This window comes from Muntiacus reevesi, chromosome 2 (assembly GCF_963930625.1).
Source record: "Muntiacus reevesi chromosome 2, mMunRee1.1, whole genome shotgun sequence".
NCBI lineage: Eukaryota > Metazoa > Chordata > Mammalia > Artiodactyla > Cervidae > Muntiacus > Muntiacus reevesi.
Window position 1 is genome coordinate 273,748,782 of NC_089250.1, and position 25,875 is coordinate 273,774,656.

The 25,875-nt window shown below is 39.5% G+C and overlaps 1 protein-coding gene across 2 annotated transcripts; it reads left to right on the forward strand.

The window, feature by feature from the left end:
- The first annotated feature begins 2,614 nt into the window (after positions 1-2,614).
- Positions 2,615-21,696, forward strand: LOC136161653 (zinc finger protein 836-like). Of its 2 annotated transcripts, XM_065926678.1 has the most exons (6): positions 2,631-2,714; positions 5,931-6,048; positions 6,421-6,479; positions 6,611-6,661; positions 14,881-15,007; positions 19,946-21,696. In XM_065926678.1, exons 4-6 carry the CDS (start codon positions 6,647-6,649, stop codon positions 21,577-21,579), a joined length of 1,776 nt encoding a protein of 591 aa, XP_065782750.1. In that variant the 5' UTR covers positions 2,631-2,714; positions 5,931-6,048; positions 6,421-6,479; positions 6,611-6,646; the 3' UTR covers positions 21,580-21,696. The 2 variants fall into 2 exon arrangements, with proteins under 2 accessions (XP_065782751.1, XP_065782750.1); XM_065926679.1 differs by lacking the exon at positions 5,931-6,048 and having other exon boundaries at positions 2,615-2,714.
- Positions 21,697-25,875: the final 4,179 nt, after the last annotated feature.

Consider the following 25,875-nt stretch of genomic DNA (forward strand, 5'->3'; position numbering starts at 1 on the left):
CATGCCCTCCTCCAAGGAATCATCCCAATCCAGGGATCAAACCCAGGTCTCCTGCATTGCAAATGGATTCTTTACTGTCTGAGCCACCAGGGAAGCTGGCAGGACAGTAGGCTACACCAAATACATCAGCACTCATCTGAGGGAGGAGTTTAAGCTTCACAATCACTGCTTTTGGGTTTCTCAGACGGTGGGCATTTTGAAATTACAAATTTACATTGCAATTCAAAACGATTACCCAAATATGTTTCACATAGGTGATTTGTTCTATGTTATAGGTTTTGTGGAATTAGTGCATTTCATCTTAAATCATGTAAAGTTTTTGTAAGAATTCCTTTCTATCCTTTTCATGTCTGCGTGTTCTGTAGTAATATCCCCTATTTTATCTAATATCAGTAATTTTATTAGTGTAAACAACGGAGGGAAAAGTCCTAACAGGAGCTGCAGTTATCATATATAGTAATATTCAGTTCTGTTCAGTCGCTCAGTTGTGTCCAACTCTTTGCGACCCTATAGACTGCAGCATGCCAGACCTCCCTGTCCATCACCAACTCCAGGAGTCTACCCAAACTCATGGCCACTGAGTCGGTGATGCCATCCAACCATCTCATCCTCTGTCGATCCCTTCTCCTCCTGCCTTCAATTTTCCCCTGCATCAGGGTCTTTTCAAATGAGTCAGTTCTTCCCATCAGGTGGTCCAAGTGTTGAAGTTTCAGCTTCAGCATTAGTCCTTCCAATGAATACTCAGGACTGATCTCTTTTAGAATGAACTGGTTTGATCTCTGCAGTCTAAATATTATGTACAGCTATTTATCAACCTTCTGTGAGATCATACATGTCTGCCCTTTCATATCAAGCTTAGCTACTGGAGTAAGGCAACCCTCCCTTTCACTTGAGAGAATTGCACTTCTTTGCCTGTTTCATGCAAGCTTGTCTTTTTGAGTTCCTGGGCCAATCTGGTATGAGCGGAGAGGCATGTTCCAAGTTTAAATGGAAGCTTTCAAAGCTCTTATTTGCTTCTTGTAACCCTGTCTTGTCTATACTGCAAGAATGGTCTTGGATAGACTGAAATTTTATGCTGAATGACAGGATTTTAGAAACAAGAGGTGAATAAAGATAGATACAGGAAGTGAAAGTCCAGAGGGTGAGGTATGTGATTTGATGGCTCCTCTGATCGTTCTGACTCTATGAACACTTAGTCTTTACTTTGTAGTAGCATGGCTGGTGAATGACTAAGAAAGGTGAAGGTTGAGACCAAAACCCTCTTCATTTTTAGATTTTTGATTTTCAGCAAAACATTAGTCTCATGTTTTTTCCAAATATTAGCTACTAATTAAGTGGCCATCATAGTTTTAATAAATGTGAATTTTTGAATTTAGTATTTCCACCTAAAGAACATGAAAAAGGGAAAATATGTTAGGGCTGGAGCATGTCAATAGTTTGTTCTTTATCCTGAGAGTATAATATTAAAAGATACATGCTTAATAAACTTAACTGTGGTAATTATTTGTCTATGTAAGAATACCATGCTGTACAACTTAAACTCACAGTCATGTTCAGTTCAGTCCAGTCGCTCAGTTGTGTCTGACTCTTTGTGACCCCATGAATCGCAGCATGCCAGGCCTACCTGTCCATCACCAACTCCTGGAGTTTACTCAAAGTCATGCCCATCGAGTCGGTGATGCCATCCAGCCATCTCATCCTCTGTCGTCCCCTTGTCTTCCTGCCCCCAATCCCTCCCAGCATCAGGGTCTTTTCCATTGAGTCAACTCTTCATATGAGGTGGCCAAAGTACTGCAGTTTCAGCTTCAGCATCAGGCCTTCCAATGAACACACAGGACTGATCTCCTTTAGGATAGACTGGTTGAAGTCGGGTGTATATCAATAAAAGCAGGGGTGGGAGGTAGGAAGTGTAATGTGCTTTTAAAAGGCAAAACACTAGGAAGAAGAATGCAATTTATAAGAACTTATTTTTAATGATCTGCATTTTTAAAAGCAATGGCTAGTGACAGAAATTATCACATGACTCAGTGCTCCAGTCTCAGATGCCAGGTTCTGTCCTGAGGCTCTGGAACCAGGAGAGTGTTGAATTTGTAGTCCTGGCTGAAATAATAGAAAAGAAAAGCTATTCTGTAACGTATCAGTGAAAAATGGCCAACTTTATACTAGAGAAAATTTTCATTACTCATTCTAGTGTGTAAAGCAGAGGCATGTCCGGCTCTTGTTTCCTTAAACTACTTAAATGATTTCTAACTGCCCCACTGGAGACCCACTTTTCCAACCACTGAATTGCTTGAGCCTTGAGAGCAAACCTATTGGCAGTAGGTTTTATTGAAGCCATTTTCAACTTGTTAGGGAGATTCATATTAGCTTCCCACCCAAGTAATCCACACAACAGTACGCTCTTACTCCAAAAGGTTCAAGACAGTAAGTTAGCAGAGCACTTTGAGGATATGAGGAGGAATCATCTCTTCACCTACCCTTTGCAGGCTGTGTAAAACTACCGCCATTTTCGCCACGCCCCTCGCCGGTAGAGCACTGCCAAGCTCCCGCCTCCGGAAGCCCGGCTTCTAACTCTGCGCTTGCGCAGTTTCTTACGGAAACGGAAGTGCGGAGCCCAGAGTGAATGAAGGACTTTGGAGGGTAAACGTTTCGTTTTTTGTGTGGATTTGCGCCTCGAGGCCCCCGGTCTTTAGTCCAACTTCGGTGTCTTCGGAGTAAGTAGGGATCTGAAATTTCAGCACCCGGCCCTCCGCCCCAAGTAAAACTTGTAGTCCCCTTACTGGTCGGGTATTTTGGGTTTGAATTCGTTTCGAGGTTTGTCTCTAACCTTGCCTTTCTGCCTTCGGTGCACGTAAATGCCTCCCTTCGCTACGTTATCCTGCTTAAAACTCTTTACTGCCTCAACCCTCATGTAAAGTCCTCTTTTGCGAGGTCCTTTCGCACCTCTCACCTCCTAGCTTAGCCCTCTCGCCCCTGGATTGCAGCACTGGCCACCCCATCCGGGGAGAGGCCCGCTCCTCAACCTCTACCTGGACTTGGTGAAACCGTTTGTGTCTTTTCCCGAGAAGAGGTGCCGAAGAGCTCTGTGCCAGAGTCCTTTATATCTCATCTTTTGCGACAGGCCAATTGGTAGATACTAGAATAGGACCCCCTGTGAGGCTAACAAGTGGGCGAGAGGGTGCCGTGGCCTGAGGACTTACTGGGCTACAGTTTGAGAAAGGAAAAGTGGGAAGGAGAAGACCTTTCTTGGCTTTCTTGAGTAGACCTTTTGCTTCCGTTTTCAGCCCCCCTCCAGGTTAGGCAATGGAGTTTTCTTGTTCCTGCAAGATCAAGTTAGATCCACAAATTACTGCTTTTTATGTGGGCGAAGAGAGTGTCCTAACGTAATAAGCTCACTGGGCGCAATATGGGTTTCATGCCACCATTGTTTTATTGTTTTGTGGCTCATCTTGTGCTCTATTGTGTGGGTTTATTGCTATGTAACCCTGCTAGGTTTTGTGGTTAAGCAAACGGGTGTCTTGTGTAATCATTGACTTGCAGGCATCTCCCTTATTTTTTCTACTGACAATGCCCTTAGTAGGATAAACTTTTCTAAGTTTATTCATTTGGCTGTGCTGGGTCTTAGTTGTGGCATGTGGTATCTAGCTCCCTGACCAGGAATCAAATCCAAGTTCCCTACTTTGGGAGTGCAGAGTGCTAGCCACTGGGAAGTGAAAGTGAAGTCATTCAGTCGTGTACAACTCTTTGCAACCCCATGGACTGTAGCCTACCAGGCTCCTCAGTCCATGGGATTTTCCAGACAAGAATGCTGGAGTGGGTTGCCATTTCGTTCTCCAGGGGATCTTCCCGACCCAGGGATCGAACCCGGGTCTCCCGCATTGTTGGCAGACGCTTTACCGTCTGAGCTACCAGGGAAGCCCTGCTAGCCACTGGACCACCAGGGAAATCCCAGGATTAACCTGCTTTATCCCTTTACTCTGTCTCTATCTCTAGCCTTCTGGAGACCCCACCCCTCTCCTGGGAACTCCCTCCCTCCCAGCCCCACTGTCCTCCCTTCTCAGGCTGGTCCCTCGGCCACTCAGGCATCCCCTTCATTGGGAGCTTTTCCCCACCCAGGCGGAGGTGACCTGGGATAGCCATGTGACACATAGTGTTCTTCTGTTACAAATTCCACCCGACGGACAGTCTTTTCCCGCAAGCAGGCATCCTATTCAATTGCCATCCCTGTAAATATGTAGAGGACCAGGAAAAGCAGAAAAATGAGCAACTGAGGGAACTAGAAAAACTGGGAACAAGAAAAGAGTGATGGAGAATAGCTAGGAATGGAAAAGGTGGCTGAGGGACTTGTTCAAAGAGTAAAATGAAAGCGGTTAAGCATTGAAAATACCAGGTGAATAAAATAAGCAAAAATTTAAAAAGCTGATCCTCCACTGATTGGATCTGCCAACTTAAAAAAAAAAAGCACAATGTTAGATTTTTGCAAGTAAAGTTTTATTTGGGGCAAAATGAGGACTGCAGTCCAGGAGGCAGAACTTCACATAGCTCTGAGAAACTGCTACAAAGAGGCAGGGGGAAAGGTCAGTATATATGTGATTTTGGTGAAGGGGGAATACATGTAATCAAGCACATATTTTTTCAGAAGGTTTCTACTTTTGTGAAGCTTTGCTAATCACAAGGAACAGTCATCACCATGAAGTATTTTAGTGCTTTTCTAGATATAGAGAGATATAAGAATTGGGCTTATAAAATTGGCTCCTAAAATTATCTATCTGAAGACCTGACCTTTGAGTTTTTCCTGAGCAGAGTGTCTCATTTCTGTTCTCCACCCTAAAGTCCTTTCAGAGGGTATTGAAGATCAACACCTGCAAAAGCACATGATTTAATCCTTGTAAAAGTAGATAGGTAGATTGTTGTTCTTCAGTCCCTAAGTCGTGTCCGACTCTTTTTGACTCCATGGACTGCAGCACATCAGGTTCCCTGTTGGCCATCATCTTGTGAAACTCAGGTCCATTGAGTCAGTGACACTGTCTAATTGTCTCATCCTCTGCCACCCCCTTATCCTCTTGCCTTCAATCTTTCCCAGCATTACAGTATTTTCCAGTGAGTTGGCTTTCGCATTAGCTGGCCAAAGTAATGGAGCTTCAGCATCAGTCCTACCAATGAATATTCAGGATTGGTTTCCCTTTGGATTGACTGTTTTGATCTCCTTGCAGTTCAAGGGACTCTCTCAAGAGTCTTCTCCAGGACCACAGTTCAAAAGCATCAGTTCTTTGGCCCTCAGCTTTCTTTATGATCCAACTCACACTTCTGTACATGACTACTGGCATGTAGGTAGATGGCAAGTGCTAGTTTGTAGCTGACAGTAACATAGAGGGGCCTTGGATCAGCGGTGGGGCAGGGGCACCAAAGGAGAGACACTTCATACAGAGTGGGGTGAGAGGATGAAAGAGCTGGACACTTGGGTTGCAGAGCAGCGTGGTGCTGGGAGAGAAGGAGGATCAAGTGTACCACAAGAGGAAGAGAAAGCAGGAAGGACGCATCACCACCTGGAGTGTCAGAGAAGGGGGGAGAAGGGGAGTGGAGGAGGGGGAGAAGGAGTGTAATTGGAGGGCAGAGAGAGAGCAGGGAAGGGGAAGAAAGAGGCAGAAACACAGATGGAGGACCGTCAGAAAGGGTGCAGAGACCAAGCATGTCGAGGGGAACAGTTTACAGAGTGAACTGGCAGGACAGATGTGAGGGAGGAAACAGGAACAGCAGGAGAGCAGAGGGGAAGAAAAGAGACAGATAAACCGACTGAAATGGAAACACCTAGTCGAGCAAGTGGGTAGCGGGAACTGGATGCAGATGGATGGTGAGTTGTTTGGTTGTCGATAAATTGTGATGTATGATTTCTTATTTTAGAATGTAATAAAATGTCTCTAATTGTACAGGTGAGGATGAGAATAGCAGAACTCGTGTCTTGTGCATTCTGTAATTCTTCGTATCAGAAGATAACTTCCATTTGCAAACCCTGTTTCTCCAGGGGACAGTGATTTGATCCACTCAGTTGTGAGTCGTCCCCTTCCCTTTTCTTGACGTGGGACAGAGGAACAGGGAGAGAACAAAGGGGGCAAGAAGTGATTAAATATGTCACTGCGTGGTGTCTTAAAAGGAACATTGAGAGTCCTTTTTTGTGATGGGCTTACTTTTTTTTGTATCTTTATATATCATTTGTTTTGTAGCATGGAAAAACAATTTAGTTTGTTCAGTTTCAACTTCCCTAGAAGTTGAACATTAACTTCTGTAACAAGCTTTGGTGGTCTTATATAATCAAGTAATTCTTTTCTAAATATTAATATACTGTGAAATTTGTAAAATGTTGACCCACAATTATTAGGTGATAAAAATTCACAAGTTATTTCTTTTTAAAATGTGTTTCAGATAACTTGGAGGCCTGCCTGCTTGCTTCTCTTTTTCTTTTGTATTGGAAAAGCTCTTTGGTATGTAATAAATAATTTTAGACAGTTTTGCTTGGTACTTGGTCAAGTTGTCAATGGTCTTTTATATTAACAGACAAATCCTAATTTTACCAGTTAGTCTAATGTTTTGTTTTCTCCCTTTTTGTGCTAAGAGGAAGAGAAGGAAACAAAAGGAAGAGAAGTCAGAAATGGCTCTTTCTCAGGTAAAGTCATGTTCTTAGTTGTTTTCAGTCTGTCCTTGAAATGCCCTTCTTTGAACATGCTAATCTTCACAGAATCTGAAGTATCCTGCCTGATACCTGTGTATTCATCTTCTTTTTCAAGAGTTTTTTGACTGTTTGTTGACTCTTGAGATGCCCTATAAATTTATGAATGATTATTTTTCTATAAGTGCAAAAATTGCCTTTGAAATTTTGATAGGGATTCTTTATATCTGTAGACCGCACCCGCTGCAGGGGAAGCATGGAGTCCTAACCACTGGACCCTAATTTGGGAAGTCCCTAATTTGGTCATTTTTGTAAAGAAAATTCTGCAATGAGACTTTATTGACTTGATTTTTATAGTTTGCTACTTCTAAGCAAAGGAAGTGTTATCTGTTTTTAATCAGTTTGATTGGCCTCTTAATTTCCATTGAAAAATTTGGGGGGTATACTAGGTCTTATCTGCTGGGTTGCAAGTGAAGGGATTTCTTTTTTTTCTATTCTTTAAATTTTATTTTTAATTGGAGGATAATTCCTTTACAATGATGTATTGGTTTCTGCCGTACAACAACATGAATCAGCCATGGATATGTATATATCCACTACGTCTTGAGCTTCCCTTCCACCCAAATTTGGTCATTTAAAAACATAAAATTCCCACTGGATGATTACAGATTGTGTTTCTTTCATATACATCTCCAGGGACTTCTTATAAAGTTTTGTACTCTTCAGTGTAGAGGTCTTACACCTAGTTGGCTGATCTTTTCCCTAAGGATTCTATGGGGTTGTTCTCTGATTTTCTGTTGACATTGTTCATTGTGTATCGAAGTGCAACTGATTTTGGTTTGCAGATATTTTATGCTGCAACTCTTCTAAGGTTTTTGTAAATTTTTGTTTATTTATTTATTTTTGGCTGTGCTAGTTCTTTGTTGTTGAGAGTGGGCTTGTCTAGTTGTGACAGTTGGAGGCTACTTGCTAGTTGTGGTACATGGGCTTTTCATTACAGTCGCTTCTCCTATTGCAGAGCACAGGCTCTAAGTGGGCAGGTTTCACTAGTTAGTTGTCCCACTGCATATCGGATCTTGCTGGACCAGGGATTGGCAGGTGGATTCTTTACCACTGGACCACTGGGAATGTCCTTAATGTTTTTGGAGTAGTCAGTTTTCTTCTGTAATCTCTTTTGGGTTCTATAAATAAAATCTTGTCACCTACAAAATTAAAGGTAATTTTGCTTTCTTTTCAGTTGAGATAACTTGGTTTTTTTTTTTTTTTTCTTTTCCAATTCCTCTGGCTAGGTGGTTCAGTAGTTTCTTGAAGAGTAACACAGAGTGTGCATCTTTCTTTTTTGTGGTTGTAAGGATTTAGTAGTGTGGACTTCCCCACTACTGCATCTTTGACTACCTGTTAATAAATTTGATAGGCTGTGTTTTTATTTTCATTCACATACTTTACAATTTTCCCTGTGATTTCTTCTTTGACTCGTTCCTTCTTAAACAATAAACTGCTTACTTTCCACTTCTGGAAGCTTTTCCTGTTTTCCTTCTGCTGTTTATTTCTAGTATCATTTCACTGTGGTTAAAGGAGATACTCTTCTTTTTTTTAGAAGATACTTTTTATGTTCTCAGCCTTCATATATTTGTTGAGCTTTGTCTTATGGTCTAGCATGTGGTCTGTGAAATGGAGAAGGTTTCAAGATGTGCTGGAGAAGGATGGGATTTCTGCTGTTGTTGAGTGGAATGTTCTGTACATGTTTGTTAGGTACAGTCATTCTATAGTGTTGTACAAGTACTCAGTTTCCTTGTTGATCTTTTGGTTTCCATGCGCTGGTAAAACTGAGGTAGTGAAGTCTGATACTAATGTTGTGCTATTATCTATTTCCATTTTTACTTCTGTTAAGATCTTCAATTTCAGGGGAACTCTGATGTTAGATATATACATATTTGTAATTGTTGTATTTTCTTGGTAAATTTACCTTTTCCCAGTTCATAATATATTTTGTTTTTTTCGTTAGGTTTTTCCTTGGATTATTTTGTCTTTTGTCTGATATTGTACAGTAATCCCTGCTCTCTTTAAGGACTGAATATCTTATTCCATCCTTTCACTTTTCACCTTAGACTTGTGAATGTTCACAGTTCCAGCTCTGACATGCTCTCTGTGTGTCTTGCTCCCACTCTGTTTTCCTCCTGTCACTTTCTCCAGTGGTCCCTGCTCAGGCACATTGTTGAGAGGCAGGCAGGCCCCCTGGCCAGCCCCTTCCACTCCACTGTCACTTCAGCGAGAATTCATCAAGTGTTTCCTTCTGATCATTATGTTTGGTGAAATATTCTTGGTTGATAACAATATATTTTTTCCATGTTGTTTTTGTTTTCTTTTTGTCATGATTTTAAATCATCCAACAAGATTTTATTTTACTATGGTGCTAATTTTGTTATTAATCTACAAATAATGTGTAATAGTAATAACTTTTCCAAATTTGAATCAAAGTTAATTACTGCCAAAAACAAACTCTTTGGCCTTTATTAATGTCTTTTGGTTAAGACGACTGTGGGATAACATGGCCACGGCCATGGGCTTCACAAAGATCACCCCAGAGACAGAGGCTGGAGCAGGGTAGCAACCAGCGCCCCCATTTCCCAGTATGGCACCTGCAGTGGCAGCAGATTGGCCCTAGGTCCACCAGTGGCAGCAGAAAAGCCTGGGTAAGGTGGACTCAAGTGCAGCTGATCAGCTCAACTGGCAGGCAGTGGAGGGCAGCAGATCGTCTCTACACTGGACAGTGACTCCCAGTCTGTGAATGGACCCCAGGGAGGCCAGCCACTCCTGGGCATTGGAGGGCTCCAGGGTGGCCAATGGCAGCAGTGAGGCCAGGGTGCCCTGCACTCCTAGGCATCATCTAATGTCAACTCCAGCCCTTCCTGGACCCCCTTCCCAGCCACTCCAGCAGGGCCTTTGCCTGAACCCCTGGTCACACATTGAGAGAATCCTGACAGCCAGTGAATGTTTAAATGCTCAACAGGGACCAGCAGTGAGACTGCCAGGGCACCAGGCATGTCATCCAGCTACATTGAGTGACTGAAAGGCATGTCCTTGCTAGTTAGGGCCTGACAAAACATCCACTGGAGAAAGGAAAGGCAAACCACTTCACTATTCTTGCCTTGAGACCTTCATGAACAGTATGAAAAGGCAATAAGATATGACACTGAAAGATGAACCCTCCAGGTCGGTAGGTGCCCATATTCTACTGGGGTAAAGTAGAGAAATAGCAAAACAAAGAATGCAGAGGCTGAGCTGAAGCTGAAACAATGCCCAGTTGTGGTTGTATCTGGTGGTGAGTAAAGTTCAATGCTGTAAAGAACAATATTGCGTAGGAACCTGGAATATTAGGTCCAGTGAATCAAGATAAATTGGAAGTGGTCAAACAGGAGATGAGAAGAGTGAACATCAACATTCTAGGAATCTGTGAACTAAAATGGACCAGAATGGGTGAATTTCAGATGACCATTTTATCTACTATTGTGGGCAAGAATCCCTTAGAAGAAATGGAGTAACCCTCATAGTCAACAATAGCCCTGAAATGCAGTACTTGGTTGCAATCTCAAAAATAACAGAATGATCTCAGTTTGTTTCTGAGGCAAACCATTCACCCTCACAGTAATCCAAGTGTATGCCCCAACCTGTAATGCTGGAGAAGCTGAAGTCGAATTGTTCTATGAAGATCTACAAGATATTCTAGAACTAACACCAAAAAAAGATGTCCTTGTCATCATAGGGGACTGGAATGCAAAAGTAGTCAGTCAAGAGATACCTGGACTATTGGGCAAGTTTGGCCTTGGAGAACAAAATGAAGCAGGGCAGAGGCTAACAGAGTTTTGTCAAGAGAACACAATGGTCATATCAAACACTCTCTTCCAACAACACAAGAGATGATTCTACACATGAACATCACCAGATGGCCAATACTGAAATCAGATTGATTATATTCTTTGTGGCCAAAGATGGAGAAGCTCTATACAGTCAGCAGTAAAAAGACCTGAAGCTGACTGTGGTTCAGATCATGAGCTCCTTATTGCAAAATTCAGACTTAAATTGAAGAAAGTAGGGAAAACCTATAGGCCATTCAATTATGACCTAAGTCAAATCCCTTATGATTATACAGTGGAGGTGATGAATAGATTCAAGTGATTAGATCTGGTAGACAGATTACCTGAAGAACTGTGAGTGGAAGTACATAATATTGTACAGGAGTTGATGACCAAAACCGTCACCAAGAAAAAGAAATGCAAGAAGGCAAAATGGTTGCCTGAGGAGGCCTTACAAAGAGCTCAGAAAAGAAGAGAAGCGAGAAAGAGAAAGGGAGAAAGGGAAAGATATACTCACTTGAATGCAGAATTCCAGAGAATAGCAAGGAGAGGAAAGAAAGCCTTCTTCAGTGACAAATGCAAAGAAATAAGGAAAACAATAGAATAGAAAGACTAGTGATCTCCTTAAGAAAATTGGAGTTACCAAGGGAACATTTCATATAAGCTGGATTGAGAAAAGGCAGTGGACCTAGAGATCAAATTGCCAATGTACGAAGGGTCATAGAAAAAGCATGGAAATTCAAAAAAAAAAAAAACTGCTTCATTGATTATACCACACAGCCTTTGACTGTGTGGATCACAACAAACTGGAATATTCCTAAAGAGATGGAAGTACCAGACCACCTTACCTGCCTCCTGAGAAACCTGTATGCAGGACAAGAAGCAACACCTTAGAATGAGACATGGAGCAATGGACTGATTCAAATTGGGAAAGGAGTATGTCAATACTGTATATTGTCACCCTGCTTATTTAACTTATATGCAGCATACATCATGCAAAATGCCAGGATAGATGAATCACAAACTGGAATCAAGATTGCCAGGAGAAACATCAACAACCTCAGATATGCAGATGATACCACTTTAATGGCAGAAAGTGAAGAGGAACCAAAGAGCCTCTTGTTGAAGGTGAAAGAGAAGAGTGAAAAAGCTGGCTTAAAAGTTAACAGTCAAAAATGAAGATCATGGCATCCGATCCTATCCCTTCATGACCAATAGATAGGGGAAATGTCAGATTTCATTTTCTTGGGCTCCAAAATCAATGCAGACAATGACTGCAGCCACAAAATTAAAAGATGCTTGCTTCTTGGAAAAGAATAGCTATGTCAAACCTAGACAGTGTTTTAAAAATCAGAGACAACACTTTGCCAGCAAAGGTCCATATAGTCAAAGCTGTGTTTTTTCTGGTAGTCACGTATGGATGTGAGAGTTGGCCCATGATGAAGGCTGAGCATCCGAAAAGTTGATGATTTTGAACTGTGGTGCTGGAGAAGACTCTAGACTAGAGTCCCTTGGACAGCAAGGCAATCAAACCAGTCAATCCTAAAGGAAATCAACCCCGAATATTCATTGGAAGGACTGATGCTGAAGCTGAAACTCTAATACTTTGGCCACCTGAATCGAAGACTGACTCATTGAAAAAGACCCTGAGCTGGCAAAAACTGAAGGCAGGAGGAGAAAGGGGGACAGAGGACAAGATGGTTGGTGGCAACATTGACTCAATGGACATGAATGAGCAAACTCAAGGTGATTGTGATGGACAGAGAAGCCTGACTTGCTGCAGTTCATGTAGTCACAAAGAGTGGGAGAGGACTTAGTGGCTGAAAGACAACAACAATGCCTTCCTGTGTAAGTTTAAATGGACAAAATTATATGTTTAATACAGTTATTTTGTTGAGGTTGGAATTAAAATAGTATACTTTTTAAAATGTCCACACTGTTTTTCAGTAGCCTATCATAAAATCAGGTTGACAAATGCAGTTGAGTACAGTTGATCCTACAGTCATTTTCATTGTCTGGAAGATCCTGAATGCACATGAATTAAAGTGATGAGGAAAACATCTGAAAAATACACTCCTCTCATTTTTATTGATTTAGTGTTGATGTGTGTGCATGCATTCAGTTCAGTTCAGTCACTCAGTCACGCAAACTCTTTGCGACCCCATGGACTGCAGCACGCCAGGCCTCCCTGTCCATTACCAACTCCCCAAGCTTGCTAACACTCATGTCCATTGAGTCGGTGATGCCATCCAACCATCTCCTCTGTCATCCTCTTCTCCTGCCCCCAATCCCTCCCAGCATCAGGGTCTATTCCGGTGAGTCAGCTCTCCGCATCAGGTGGCCAAAGTATTGGAGTTTCAGCTTCAGCATCAGTCTTTCCATTGAACACCCAGGACTGATCTCCTTTAGGATAGAGTGGTTGGATCTCCTTGCAGTCCAAGGGACTCTCAAAGAGTCTTCTCCAACACCACAGTTCAAAAGCATCAATTCTTTGGCGCTCAGCTTTCTTCACAGTTCAACTCTCACATCCATACATGACCACTGGAAAATCCATAGCCTTGACTAGATGGACCTTTGTTGGCAAAGTAATGTCTCTGCTTTTTAATATGCTGTCTAGGTTGGTCATAACTTTCCTTCGAAGGAGTAAGCGTCTTTTAATTTCATGGCTGCAGTCACCATCTGCAGTGATTTTGGAGCCCCCCAAAATAAAGTCAGCCACTGTTTCCACTGTTGCCCCATGTATCTGCCATGAGGTGATGGTACCGGATGCCATGATCTTAGTTTTCTGAATGTTGAGCTTTAAGCCAACTTTTCCACTCTCCTCTCTCACTTTCATCAAAAGGCTCTTCAGTTCTTCACTTCTGCCATAAGAGTGGTGTCATCTGCATATCTGAGGTTATTGATATTTCTCCCAGCAATCTTGATTCCAGCTTGTGCTTCCTCCAGCCCAGTGTTTCTCATGATGTACTCCTCATATAAGTTAAATAAGCAGGGTGACAATATACAGCCTTGATGTACTCCTTTTCCTATTTGGAACCAGTCTGTTGTTCCATGTCCAGTTCTAACTGTTGCTTCCTGACCTGCATACAGGTTTCTTAAAAGGCAGGTCAGGTGGTCTGGTATGCCCATCTCTTTCAGAATTTTCCATAGTTTATTGTGATCCACGTAGTCAAAGGCTTTGGCATAATCAATAAAGCAGAAATAGATGTTTTTCTGGCACTCTTTTGCTTTTTTGATGATCCAGGGGATGTTGGCAATTTGATCTCTGGTTTCTCTGCCTTTTCTAAAACCAGCTTGATCATCTGGAAGTTCACAATTCACGTATTGCTGAAGCCTGGCTCGGAGAATTTTAAGCATTCCTTTACTAGCGTGTGAGATGAGTGCAACTGTGCGGTAGTTTGAGCATTCTTTGGGATTGGAATGAAAACTGACCTTTTCCAGTCCTGTGGCCACTGCTGAGTTTTCCAAATTTGCTGACATATTGAGTGCAGCACTTTAGCAATTATATTTTTAACATGTTCTCTGGCTTCCAACTTTTTCTACCCTATCATATTAAAGGTTTAAGTAATAATAAAATTCCTAACATTTCTTGTGCATGTGTGCGCGCACACATGTATAAAGATCTTTTAGGCCAATCTGTGTTGTGCACCTTGAACTTTTTTCATGTTTTCTCCATGAAACAGTCTGGCAATGTACTTTTAATGTTCCGTGTGTTGCTTAACTCTTTCATTTTAAACTTCAGTTCTAAAGTCCAGCCTTAGGAGCTCAGCTGCTTGCTCTGATTCCTTAACTTCTAGACCTGATTGGAGTTTCTCAGCGTTTCTTTGACCCAGATCTCATCTGCAAGATCAGAATAGGTCTTTAATGAACTGTGATGCTAACAACAAGTTAATACATGTAAAACATTTAGAGTAATGTATTTCAGACAGGAAGTTCAAACGGTGTTCATCTTTCATGCTCCTGTCATCATTGTGATTAAAAATCTTGGGTTTTCCTTAAACACACTGTAGACTTTGTCATCACAAGATCACTCACGCTCCTCCGCATCCAGCTTTGATCATCCCTCAGTGATAGAACATACTAAGACTTTAATTTAGACAGCCCAGCTTTGAATTTTTGTTTGTATCTATTTCATGTATTTTGTAAGAAAATGAGAAACCTGTATCTATTTGGAGGATATTGTAATCTTTATGATAAAGTGTGAGAAATTAAATTAGACACAGAGGTAGCGTCAAATACCTTTACATTGCTCTGTCACAATACCTACTTCAACTTGATCTTCTCACCTCTACTCATTTTATATGCAAGTAAGAACTCTGCTTCTGTTCCCTTGGTTAAGTGCTTTCTTTTTTTAAACTTAAGGCAAGATTGACCTTCAAGGATGTGGCCATTGAATTCTCTCCAGAGGAGTGGGAATGCCTGGACCCTGCTCAGAGGACCTTGTACAGGGACGTGATGGTGGAGACCCTCAGGAACCTGCTCTCTGTGGGTAAGGATAATTTCCCTCCAAAAGTTGGGAGAGTATTTTTGCATTTACTGCTCTTTGCCTTTTGGAACTCCCTATCTTGCTTAATGGAGCTCAAAGCCATGTTGACTCAGGCATGGAAACCTTCATGATGTAGGCTCAGGAGTTTAAACATGCCCTTCCTTCAGATGACCTGGCCACTTCACGTTAGGAGTTTTTCCAGTGCTCGATGTCTAACCCGCATCTGGAAACTTTTAAAATATTTTCATTCTCTGTATTCTACTTCCGTGCCTTTGACTCAGTACTTATTAGAAGAGTGTTGGATGATACCTGCATGTTACATTGTTCCCTCTGAATCAAAAATGTAGCAGGCAGTGGATGATTTTGTGAAAGATTTTTTCCAGAGCCACCTGTATTGTCCTCAGTCTCATGTGAACAGAGAGTTGAGATTCTGGAAAAACCCACAGTAGTTGACATTTCTTTCTCTCCCTCATTTTTTTCTTTTAAAAAATAATTTAATTAATTTATTTTTTATTTCTTTGGATCTTCGTTGCTGTGTGGTCTTTTCTCTGGATGCAGCAATTGGGGGCTACTCTAGTTGTGATGTGCAATCTTCTCTTGTTACAGAGCATGAGCTCTAAACTGTCAGGGCTTCATGGTTTTGGCTCCTGGACTTGAGAGCACAGGCTCCATAGTTGTAGCTCAGGGCCTTATTTTCTCCCTGTCACGTGAGATCTCCTTGGATCAGAGTTTGAACCTGTATCTCCTGCTTTGGCAAGTGGATTCTTTACTACTGAGCCATCAGGGAAGCCCCTAGTGACCACCTGTTTTGATCCTCAAGAAATGGTTTGAGAATTTTTTCTAGAGATAACATCGTCCAAGTCCACATCCTCATGCGAGGGTATTGACTAAACTGTTGTTGATGCCATATTTTTGATGCCTGGGTGCACCATTCTACGTCCACACTTAGGTTTGAAGCTTCTTAATGAGAGAGCTTGAGAATTCCCTCTCGTTCCAGTGGTTAGGTGCAGGTTCCATCCCTAGTCAGCGAACTGAGATCCCACAAACCATGATGTGGACCCTCCTCTTCTCCAAACAAATACTGAGACAGCTTATGAGGTGGAGTGATACCTTCAGTGATGAACCATCATTTGTTTTTGGCACTGCTGCTCTCATTTTGTACATTTCTATGCATAATAAATAGTCTCGATTTTATTTCTTTAATCATCAAGTATATGTATTTCATGTTACTTATGGAGGTTGTTTTCTGTTTTCAGTGTGTGGGTTGGTTGATTGGAGACAAGCCAGCCCTGTCCAGGTAGAATTGGTGATTAGTTCTTTTTATTTACTTTAAAAATTTTTATCTTATTTATATTTCGGCCTCACCATGTGGCATGTGGGATCTTAGTTCCCCGACCAGGGATCGAACCCATGCCCACTACACTGGAAGTGTAGAATCTTAACCACTCGATCACCAGGAAATTCCATTGATTAGTTTTTTAGAGTTGTTTACATGTGCTTGATATTTTATTATGACATAAATCATTTGCAAATATTTTCTGCCATAGCATACATTATTTTTCACTCTACTAAGTGTGATCTAATGCACAGTAGTTTATAATTTTGAGGTAGTTCAAATTTCTGTTTTAGGTTTGTCACTGGTGCTTTTCATGTTATGCGTGATAAATCATTGGTGACTGCTATGTCATAAAGCTTTTCCTGCTTATTTATTTCTAGGAGTTTTATGCATTTTGGGCTTGGTTAGGTCTCTTATTGGTTTTGTATATTATGTCAGTTAATGATCCAGCTAATTAAATTGTTGTGTATTTGGAGAACTGGTTTTCTTAATGTTTTTTTTTTTAATAGACTGCTCGTCCTCCTTTGAGTTGTCTTGACCCCCTTCTAGAACATTTGACCAATATGAAAGATTTTTTTTTTATGTCTCTGTACTATTCCACCAGTTGCTCTGTCTGTATCTTTGTACCACATCGTTTTATTAGTATAGGTTTGGAGTAAGTTTTGAAATAAAGACCTGCGAGACCTCTGGCTTTGTTCTTTTTAAGCATACTTTGCTCTTCAGCATCTTTTGAGATTCCAAATGAATTTGTAAGATGTGTTTGTCATTTCTTCAAGAAATACTATTGATTTTACTAAACAGTAAATCTGTTGATTTGCTGTTGAATCTGTTGATTGCTTTGGTTAACACTGACATCTTGAGAATATTGACTTCAAATCCTTGAGTTTACGATGTCTTTGTGTCAGTTGTCTTTTCTAATATATTTTTGACATGTTTTTAGTTTAGAATGTACATGTCTTTCTGTCTTTGTATAGGATTTGTCCTTTAGGGTGTTGACAGCTTTTTAAATTCCTTGTTTATCAAGTGTTTTATTATGAAAAGCTGTTGACTTGTGTCAAATGCTTTTTACTGCATTAGTTGAGTTACTTTAGTTACTTTTTTTTTTTTAGTTACTTTAGTTACTTTTTAGTTTTACTTTTTGTTTCATTCCATTAATATACTTTTTTACACTGAAACTTTGCATATTTTGAACCATTCTTACGTTTCAAGAATATATCGCCTTATGGTTGCATATAATCCTTTTAGTGTGGTGTTAATTTTAGTTTACTTTTATTGATGATTTTTGCTTGATTATTAGAAATTTTGGTCTGTGGTTTTCTTGTGTCTTTGACTGGCTTTGGTATTAGAGGAATTGTAACGTTTCCTTTTTCTTCTGTATTTTCTGGAAAAGTTTAAGGAAGATTGACCTTAACTGTTTTGAAGTGTTGTCTGCAATTGTGCAGTGAATGTATGTGACTTGCCTCACGATGGTTTTTGATTAACGATTCTATCTCCTTTCCATGACTAGTTTGTACAGATCTTAATTTCTTCATGGTTCTAATAGTATCTTGGTAGGTTGTTATTCTCTAGGAATTCATTCATTTGTTCTACTTTATCCATTACCTACACATAGAATTTTCTTAGTGTTTCCTTCTAATTTTCTTGATTTCGGTTGAGTCAGTTGTAATGTTGTCTTTCTCATTTCTTTTTTTTTTATTTTAATTTTTATTTTTTAATTTTTTTTCTCTCATTTCTAATTTCAGTAATTTGAGTCTTCCTTTTGTAAGTTATTCTACATAAGGGTTTGTCAGTTTTGTTATTCTTTTCAAAGAACCAACTTGTGGTGTTACAGTTTTATGTAGTTATTATTCGCTATTTCATTGAACTCTAATCCAGTTTTTTCTTCTAACTTCTGCTAGCTTAGGTATATTGTGTATGCCTAACAGTTTTTATTTGGGTTGAATTTTTATTATCATTTTTTCCTTCAATTTATTTCTGTTTAGTTGATAAACCAGGACTGTCTTGTCTATGTGCTTATTTTTTCTTTTTCTCTGGTTTATTGAAATTTAATTAATGTTTATCATTGTGTTAGTTTAAGATCTATAGTGTAATGTTTTGATAGTTCCATTGTAATTACCTTGGTAGGTTACTTAATGTTTTCATCTGTGACATAATTCTACTTTTTTCTGAGTAGTGGTGAGATGTTTAAGGTCTAGTGTCTTATATTAACTTTTAAGCATGTAATATAGTAGTGATAGCTATCATTACCATGCTGTACATTAGATTTGTAGAACTCTTTAAGAACTGTACATTTATTTCTTTTAGTAATATCCCCCATTCTACTAACCCCTGAGTTTGTTAACAACTATTTTATATTGCTCTTAGTTTGCCTCTTATTTTTTTGTGTGTTTTTTCTAAATTAACTTTATTTTATACAGATTTGGAATAATTGTGTACTTTTTTTCCTGTGAATTATTTTTACTGAGCATATACCTTCATGGTCCATCTGTGTTGTTAAAAACACCCAGGATATTTTTATTCTATCTGTATGTTTGTGTATAGAACAAACACATCTATTTCCTTTTGATGGTCTTATTCTAGTGTTTCCTTCAGGTTTCAACAAAGATCATTCTTTGACATCTCATACAACATTATATCTGTTCTTTGTGAAAATATGCCTGGAAATGGGGCTTATGGAATATTGAATTTGATAACCTACTTAGCAAATAGGAATATTGAATTTGATAACCTACTTAGCAATAGGAATATTGAATTTGATAACCTACTTAGCAAATTGTTAATAGATGTATATGTGCTTTATATCTGAAATATCCCATTCTCTTCTCTTTTTAAATCTCTTTCATTTTGGCTACATACCCATAATATAATTTCCATAGTTGAAAATGGAATAGTTAAACCAATTCTTTTTTCCTTTTGACCTCAGTATTTTTAGTTGCCTGTACTTAAAGTTTTCCACACGTATATACAGTCATAAGCCATGATATCCTCTGTTTATTATTCCCTGAAATCTACTCAGACCCTTTATCTTTCTTACTCTTTCTTTTCATGTTCCCTTAATGCAGATAGAAACACTAACCTTTACTCACATATTTTAATTGTTCTCCTGATCTCCCTGGTTTCCAAATTTTCCTTCACCCATCACTCCACCTTTCGTATTACTCACACTGTAAAAATGATTTCGTTTCATCCCTTGGACAACTTTCTCAGGATACAACTTACTATGTGCAGCTGTGATGACTCAAACCATTTTGAAGAGGGATTCCTGAATAAGAGTGTTACGCAACTCACTTCTTGCATCTCCTATGATTTCCTTTCTAAACTCCTAGTGTTTGTATTTTTACTCTTTAATTTCTTTGGGTTTTGTGGTTATGGTGGAAGAGTACCTTTATTTTTGAGAGCTAATATAAGTTTTTCCAATTTGAATGTTATGTCCTTGTGTGTTTGAAAATAGACTACCCTAGGCTTGATTTGAATTATGGGTAACCACTGTTTCTATAGTGAAGAATCTTATTCTTTAGTTTTCCTAAAAATTTTTAACATTGTGGTTGAAAAAATATTTATTCATACACTGTAGTAATATATCTGTGATTCTTTATATCTTGTAGCTATCTATCATATACACATGAAATCACAACTAAAAGCAAACATTGATATAGGAGAAAGATACCAAACAGTGATGTTGGGAAACCATGAAAGCCATGAAATCAAGCATTTTTACCCTCAAGAATTACAGGAAAGTATGTGTGACCTTGGGTGTCAGTGGAGAGATGATGAAAGAAATTATAGAAATATCCCTACTTTCCATAATGAAGGTGTCACTTACGGAAGAGTTCAACCCAGTGGAGAGGATACAGAAAAGAAGCTGATTGCAGATATACTTGCATTAAGCTCTTGGGATGCACTGTGCACGTTTCAGAGTAGACAAACAATTGATGAATTTCATCAAGCTGATGACAACATGAAGAGTAGTACGTCATTTTCACCATCTCAGGAAATTTCTCCTTCTGGCCAATCCAACATTTCTAATGTATATGGGAGTGATTTTATACATCCTTCAATATTGACAAAAGACCAGGTAGCACACAGGGAAAGACCTTACAAATGTAATGAGAGTGGAAAAATCTTTTTTAAGGGCTCAGACTTCAGTAGACATCAGATAATCCATACAGGAAAGAAATTGCATAAATGTGACTTCTGTGGAAAGATCTTTAGTCGAAATTCACACCTTGAAATTCATCGGAGAACTCATACTGGAGAGAAGCCTTATAAATGTAATGTGTGTGGCAAGAGTTTTAATCATAATTCATATCTTACATGTCATAAGAGAATTCATACTGGAGAGACACCTTACAAATGCAATGTCTGTGGAAAAACCTTTCGGTATTCCTCAGGCCTCTGGAGACATATGATAAAACATACTGGAAGAAAACCATTTAAATGTGATGTATGTGGCAGAGTCTTTAATCAGAATAAAGACCTTGCAGTTCATCAGAGAATTCATGCTGGAGAGAAACCTTACAAATGTAATGAATGTGGCAAAGTCTTCGGTCAAAAAGCACATCTTAAAACTCATCTGAGTACTCATACTGGAGTGAAACCTCACAAATTTAATGAATGTGGCAAGGTCTTTTGTGATAAGGAAACTGTTACAAGGCATCAACAAATTCAGACTGCACTGACACCATACAAATGTAAGACGTGTGGCAAATTCTATCGTCACAGGACTGCCCTTATACGGCATCAACATGTCCATACTGGACAGAAACCTTACAGGTGTAGTGAGTGTGGCAAGTTCTTTTGTCAGAAGGTAACCCTTATACGGCATCAACATGTCCATACTGGAGACAAACCTTACAAATGTAATGAGTGTGGAAAGTTCTTTAATCAAAAATCCAACCTGGTGCGTCATCAAATGATTCATAAGGGTGACAGACCTTACAACTGTAATCAGTGTGGCTGGCTGTTTAGTCTGAAAGGAAACCTTGCAGCTCATCAGAGAATTCATACTGGAGAGAACCCTTACAAATGTAGTGAGTGTGGCAAAGTCTTTAATAGAAATTCAAACCTCATAGTTCATCAGAGAATTCATACTGGAGAGAAACCTTACAAATGTAATGAGTGTGGTAAGATGTTCAACAGTAGATCAACCTTCATCCGTCATCAGTCCATTCATACTGGAGAGAAACCTTACAAATGTGATCAGTATGGCAAAGGCTTTGGTTACAAACAATGTTTTTGAATTCATCACAGATTGCATAATGAATAAGTGAAAGTGATAGTCGCTACAGTCGTGTAGCCTGTCAGGCTCCTTTGTCCATGGGATCTCCAGGCAAGAATACTGGAATGGGTAGACATTTCCCTTTCTAGGGGATCTTACTTTACCTAATGAGTCACCAGGGAAGGCCACATAATGAATAGAAAAGTTGCAAATTTGTTAGGTGTTGAGAAGCCTTTACTCAGATCTCAACCCTACCACACATCAGAAAATTCAACTTAAGAAACACCATGTCAAAAAAAAAAAGGAAAAAAGAAACACCATGTAATTGTGCTATATGTGGGAAGGTCTTCAAAATTCAAACTTCAAAAAAAATTCAAATCTGAAAATTCACTCCTTACAATTCATTGGAGAATTCATAACGGGAAGAAACTGTATAAATATCATGAGTGTTGTAAAGTTTTTTTGCATATAGACTCACTCACAACCAGATTATCTGTAATGGGAAGAAACCTTACAAGTTTAATGACCATCTCTGTATGTTTAGTCAAAACTCATACCTTATAATATGCCAGATAATTCATGTTGGAGAGAAACCTTTCAAGTGTAATGAGTGGTGAATTCTTCAGTGTGTCTTTAAGCCTAAAACGTCCTTGCAGGTGTTCTATGATCTTGAACATTGAACATTGTGGTGAAGTGTCAAGCCTTTTACAGGTGTCCACATCTTCGGCTTTATTAGAGTACTTTGTAGAACTGCAACGTCACATCAACTGTAGTGCAAGGACCATAGACACTTGATGAGATGAGAATGTTTCTGGAAAACTGTTTTGCTTTTCTACGTACCCCATACTAAATTTTCCATTTCTCTGTACCAATTACTACAAACTGAGTGCCTTAAATAAATAGATTTATTCTCTTCTTCTGTTTCCATTCAAGAATTGTAAATGGATCCAAAGCTCTGTGCTCTTTTAGGTACTCCAGGTCACAATTTGTGTTCTTGCTTTTATGAACTTCCAACATCATCCTTTTTCTCATGATCTCCATGTGGTTTTGAATCACAGAATCTTTAAATTAAACAAGGATTTTGTTCAGATGTTCTCTTATCATATGAGCACTTCCTCAACACATTGTTCAAATTAAGTCAGCTTCTCTTTCCGTCATTGTATTAGTTCATTACTAGAGTCATATCTTACTTAATGATTGCTGACATTCCCTTATAGAATATAACCTCCTGAAGGCAGCGTATTTTATTTTATTATTTTTTTGGCAGCGTATTTTATTTCTTGCTACATCATCAGTGACTAGGACCCAGTGCAGGAAATGAATTGGTTGATAAATTTGAAAAATTGTTTTAGATATTTCTATTGCATACTTTATAGTCCAAAGAAGAACTTTTATATGTAGTGTGAATATAAAAAATTTGAGTCACCTACTTTATTCTGTGATTCACTTTATTATCATTCTCTGGAACTGCATTTGAGATATTTCCAAAGTATGCTTGTACCTTTATCTCATAGGTCAATATTACCAAAGAATGAATATTTAAATAAGATGCAGGTTCACTGATTACCACATAATTCTTCAAGAAAGATTATCCAAGATGAAGTTGTATTTACTGAAAAAAAAAAAAAGGTCACAATTATGATAGATTAAAAAAACATTTCCCTTTAGGCAGGAACAAATGTAGAGCAATACCAATTTCTGAAATTATTGCACAATACTGTGAACTAGCAGGACTTCCCTGGCAGTCTAGTGGTTAAGACTCCACACGTCCAGTGCAGGCAGTACAGGTTCAGTGCCTGGTCTGGGAAGGGGAACTAAGATCCCACAAGCTATGCTGCCTGGTGGGTGGTCAAAAAAAAGAAATATTCTTCAAATAGAATGGTGGCAACCGAAGTTGTAAAACCTCAAAATTCAAATTGAAAACTTAGCTTTTATACCCAGGGATATAAACAAGTTAGGTATAACAAGTTAGGCAAAGTCACATATGAATTACAAAGCTCCAAAGTGGTCCAAGAATTAACATACTTGGGAGAGGAGAAAAGCTTAAGTAAATTTTGATGAAATCATGTTAACTTTTCATCCACAGATCTAAAAGAGGAACAGTAATCGTTCATAAGGCAATCGATGGGGAGTTGGACGATTTCTTTCTTGCTGTTTCTGAAGTAAACAACTGGGCTATCCTGAGTCTTACTGAAATTAAAGAGGAAGCGTAGTTCTTAGCAAGTAAGCAGTCTTCTTCCACAGAAAAGAAGAAAAGGAGTTCTTTTATATTGGCTATTTTCCAGAGTTAGGGGTTGGAGTAAAGTCTCACATTGTCAGGATGTAATGTGACATCAAGCAAATTTCAAAGGCTAAAATGTACACATATATATGAATAATGGAGTAATAAAAGATGTAATAATGTTAACAAATATACCCAAGAACCTCAGCATTTAAGCTGTTCAATGGTATCAAAAGACCTTGCAGGGGGACCCTGCTTGTTAACATGATTTAAGGTGAGGGTGGGATGATTTGAGAGAATAGCATTGAGACATGTATATTATCATATGTGAAATAGATCACCAGTCCAGGTTCGATGCATGAGACAGGGTGCTCAGGGCTGGTGCACTGGCATGACCCTGAGGGATGGGATGAGGAGGGATGTGGGAGGAGGTTCAGGATGGGGGACACATGTACACCCCTGACTGATTCATGTCAATGTATGGCAAAAACCACAACAATATTGTAAGTAGCCTCCAATTAAAATTTAAAAAAAGCTTTTCTCCTCTCCCAGGTATGTTAATTCTTGGACCAGTTTGGAGCTTTGTGATTCATATGGGATTCCTCAGATTGCTTTTGACCTACACTCCCTGGATTATAGTTGATCTCTTGTCTCCCAGATTTTAGTGTACTCTAAATGGAAATGATGTTTTTGATACCATTGGAATGAAAATGCACAATCAGCATGAACAGAATTGTGCATTTTACTTGTCAATTTCCATTGCCTACAAAGACAATCCTGTCTGCTTAATTAAATGACCAGTTCTGGGGGTAGTCAACACCTCCATTGACCCTTCACAGAGCACCCTAGACTCCCTCCAATCAATGGCTAAGTTGCCGATCTCTCACTGCCAGTGTACCTGTCTCCACCCACTTATGCCCAGGTGTCTTAATTTTATCATGTCATTGTAGGAAATCTTTCCTTCTTGCCCCCTGTATTTTTCTTTTCACTGCCACAGTGCTTATGGATCTTAATTCCCAAATCAGGGATTGATCCTGGGCTCCTAGAGTGGAACCATGGAGTCCTAACCACTGGACCACTGGAGAATTCCCTAAGTAGCCTAGTTTTGAAGTCATTAAGATTAGGTGAATGCTCATATTCATCTTACTGTGAGAATTCTCATTTGGAATTTTAAGTGCCTTCATAATTTCATCTTTTTCATGGCGTATATATATTTTATATCCATTTCTGTAGCCAACCAGAATCAGGCTTGAATCAGGCTTCCCTGATTCAAGGTAGTTCAGTGGTAAAAAAAAAAAAAAAAATCTGTCTTCCAATGCAGGTTGGATCCCTGATTCAAGAAGACCCCTTGGAGGAGGAAATGGCAACCCACTCCAGTATTCTTTCTTGGAAAATACCGTGAACAGTGTAACCTGGCGGGCTACAGTCCATGGGGTTGCAAAGAGTTAGTCAGGACTGTGACTGAGCATACAGGAGCACATTCATTATGTACTGCTATGTAGCCAATCAGTACAAAGCTTAGAAGCTTTGCAGTGAGCGTTTGATGATAGTCCACAGTTTCTGTGCACTGTGGGAGCATCTTAGCGGCGTGGGTGTGACTCAGGGCCTCTTGAGGTTGAAGTCACAGGAAGGCTCCTTCAGGGCTGGGTTGGCAGGCTTTCAAACTCCCTCTCCTAGCTGGTGGTGAGAGGGCCTAGGTCTTTGCCCTCTGGCCCTCTTCATGGGTTCGCTTTCCTTGGAACTCCCTCTGAGAGAGGGAGAAAGTGGAGTGAAGCCTGGGGCCTTTCATACCTTTATTGTAATTATCCTTGTGTAATTTTTTAATGATGCACCAAGACAGAGAAAAGGATTTTACTGTGTGTCCAAAATCATCATGACACAGGATGCATTACAGATTGCAACCTAGCTCTCCAGATAGCATTTTGAAAGAAGGATACCTAAGTTCAAGTAGTAGTTGTATTTTATAATGACTGACCTTAACTATATACTTTTACTAGCAAGAAATGCTTTACTTTGCAGCATAAGAGATTAGAAATACCAAGTGTTAAATATCAGCTTCTAATCAAATTTGGACTGAAAGGATTATTAAAAGTCTA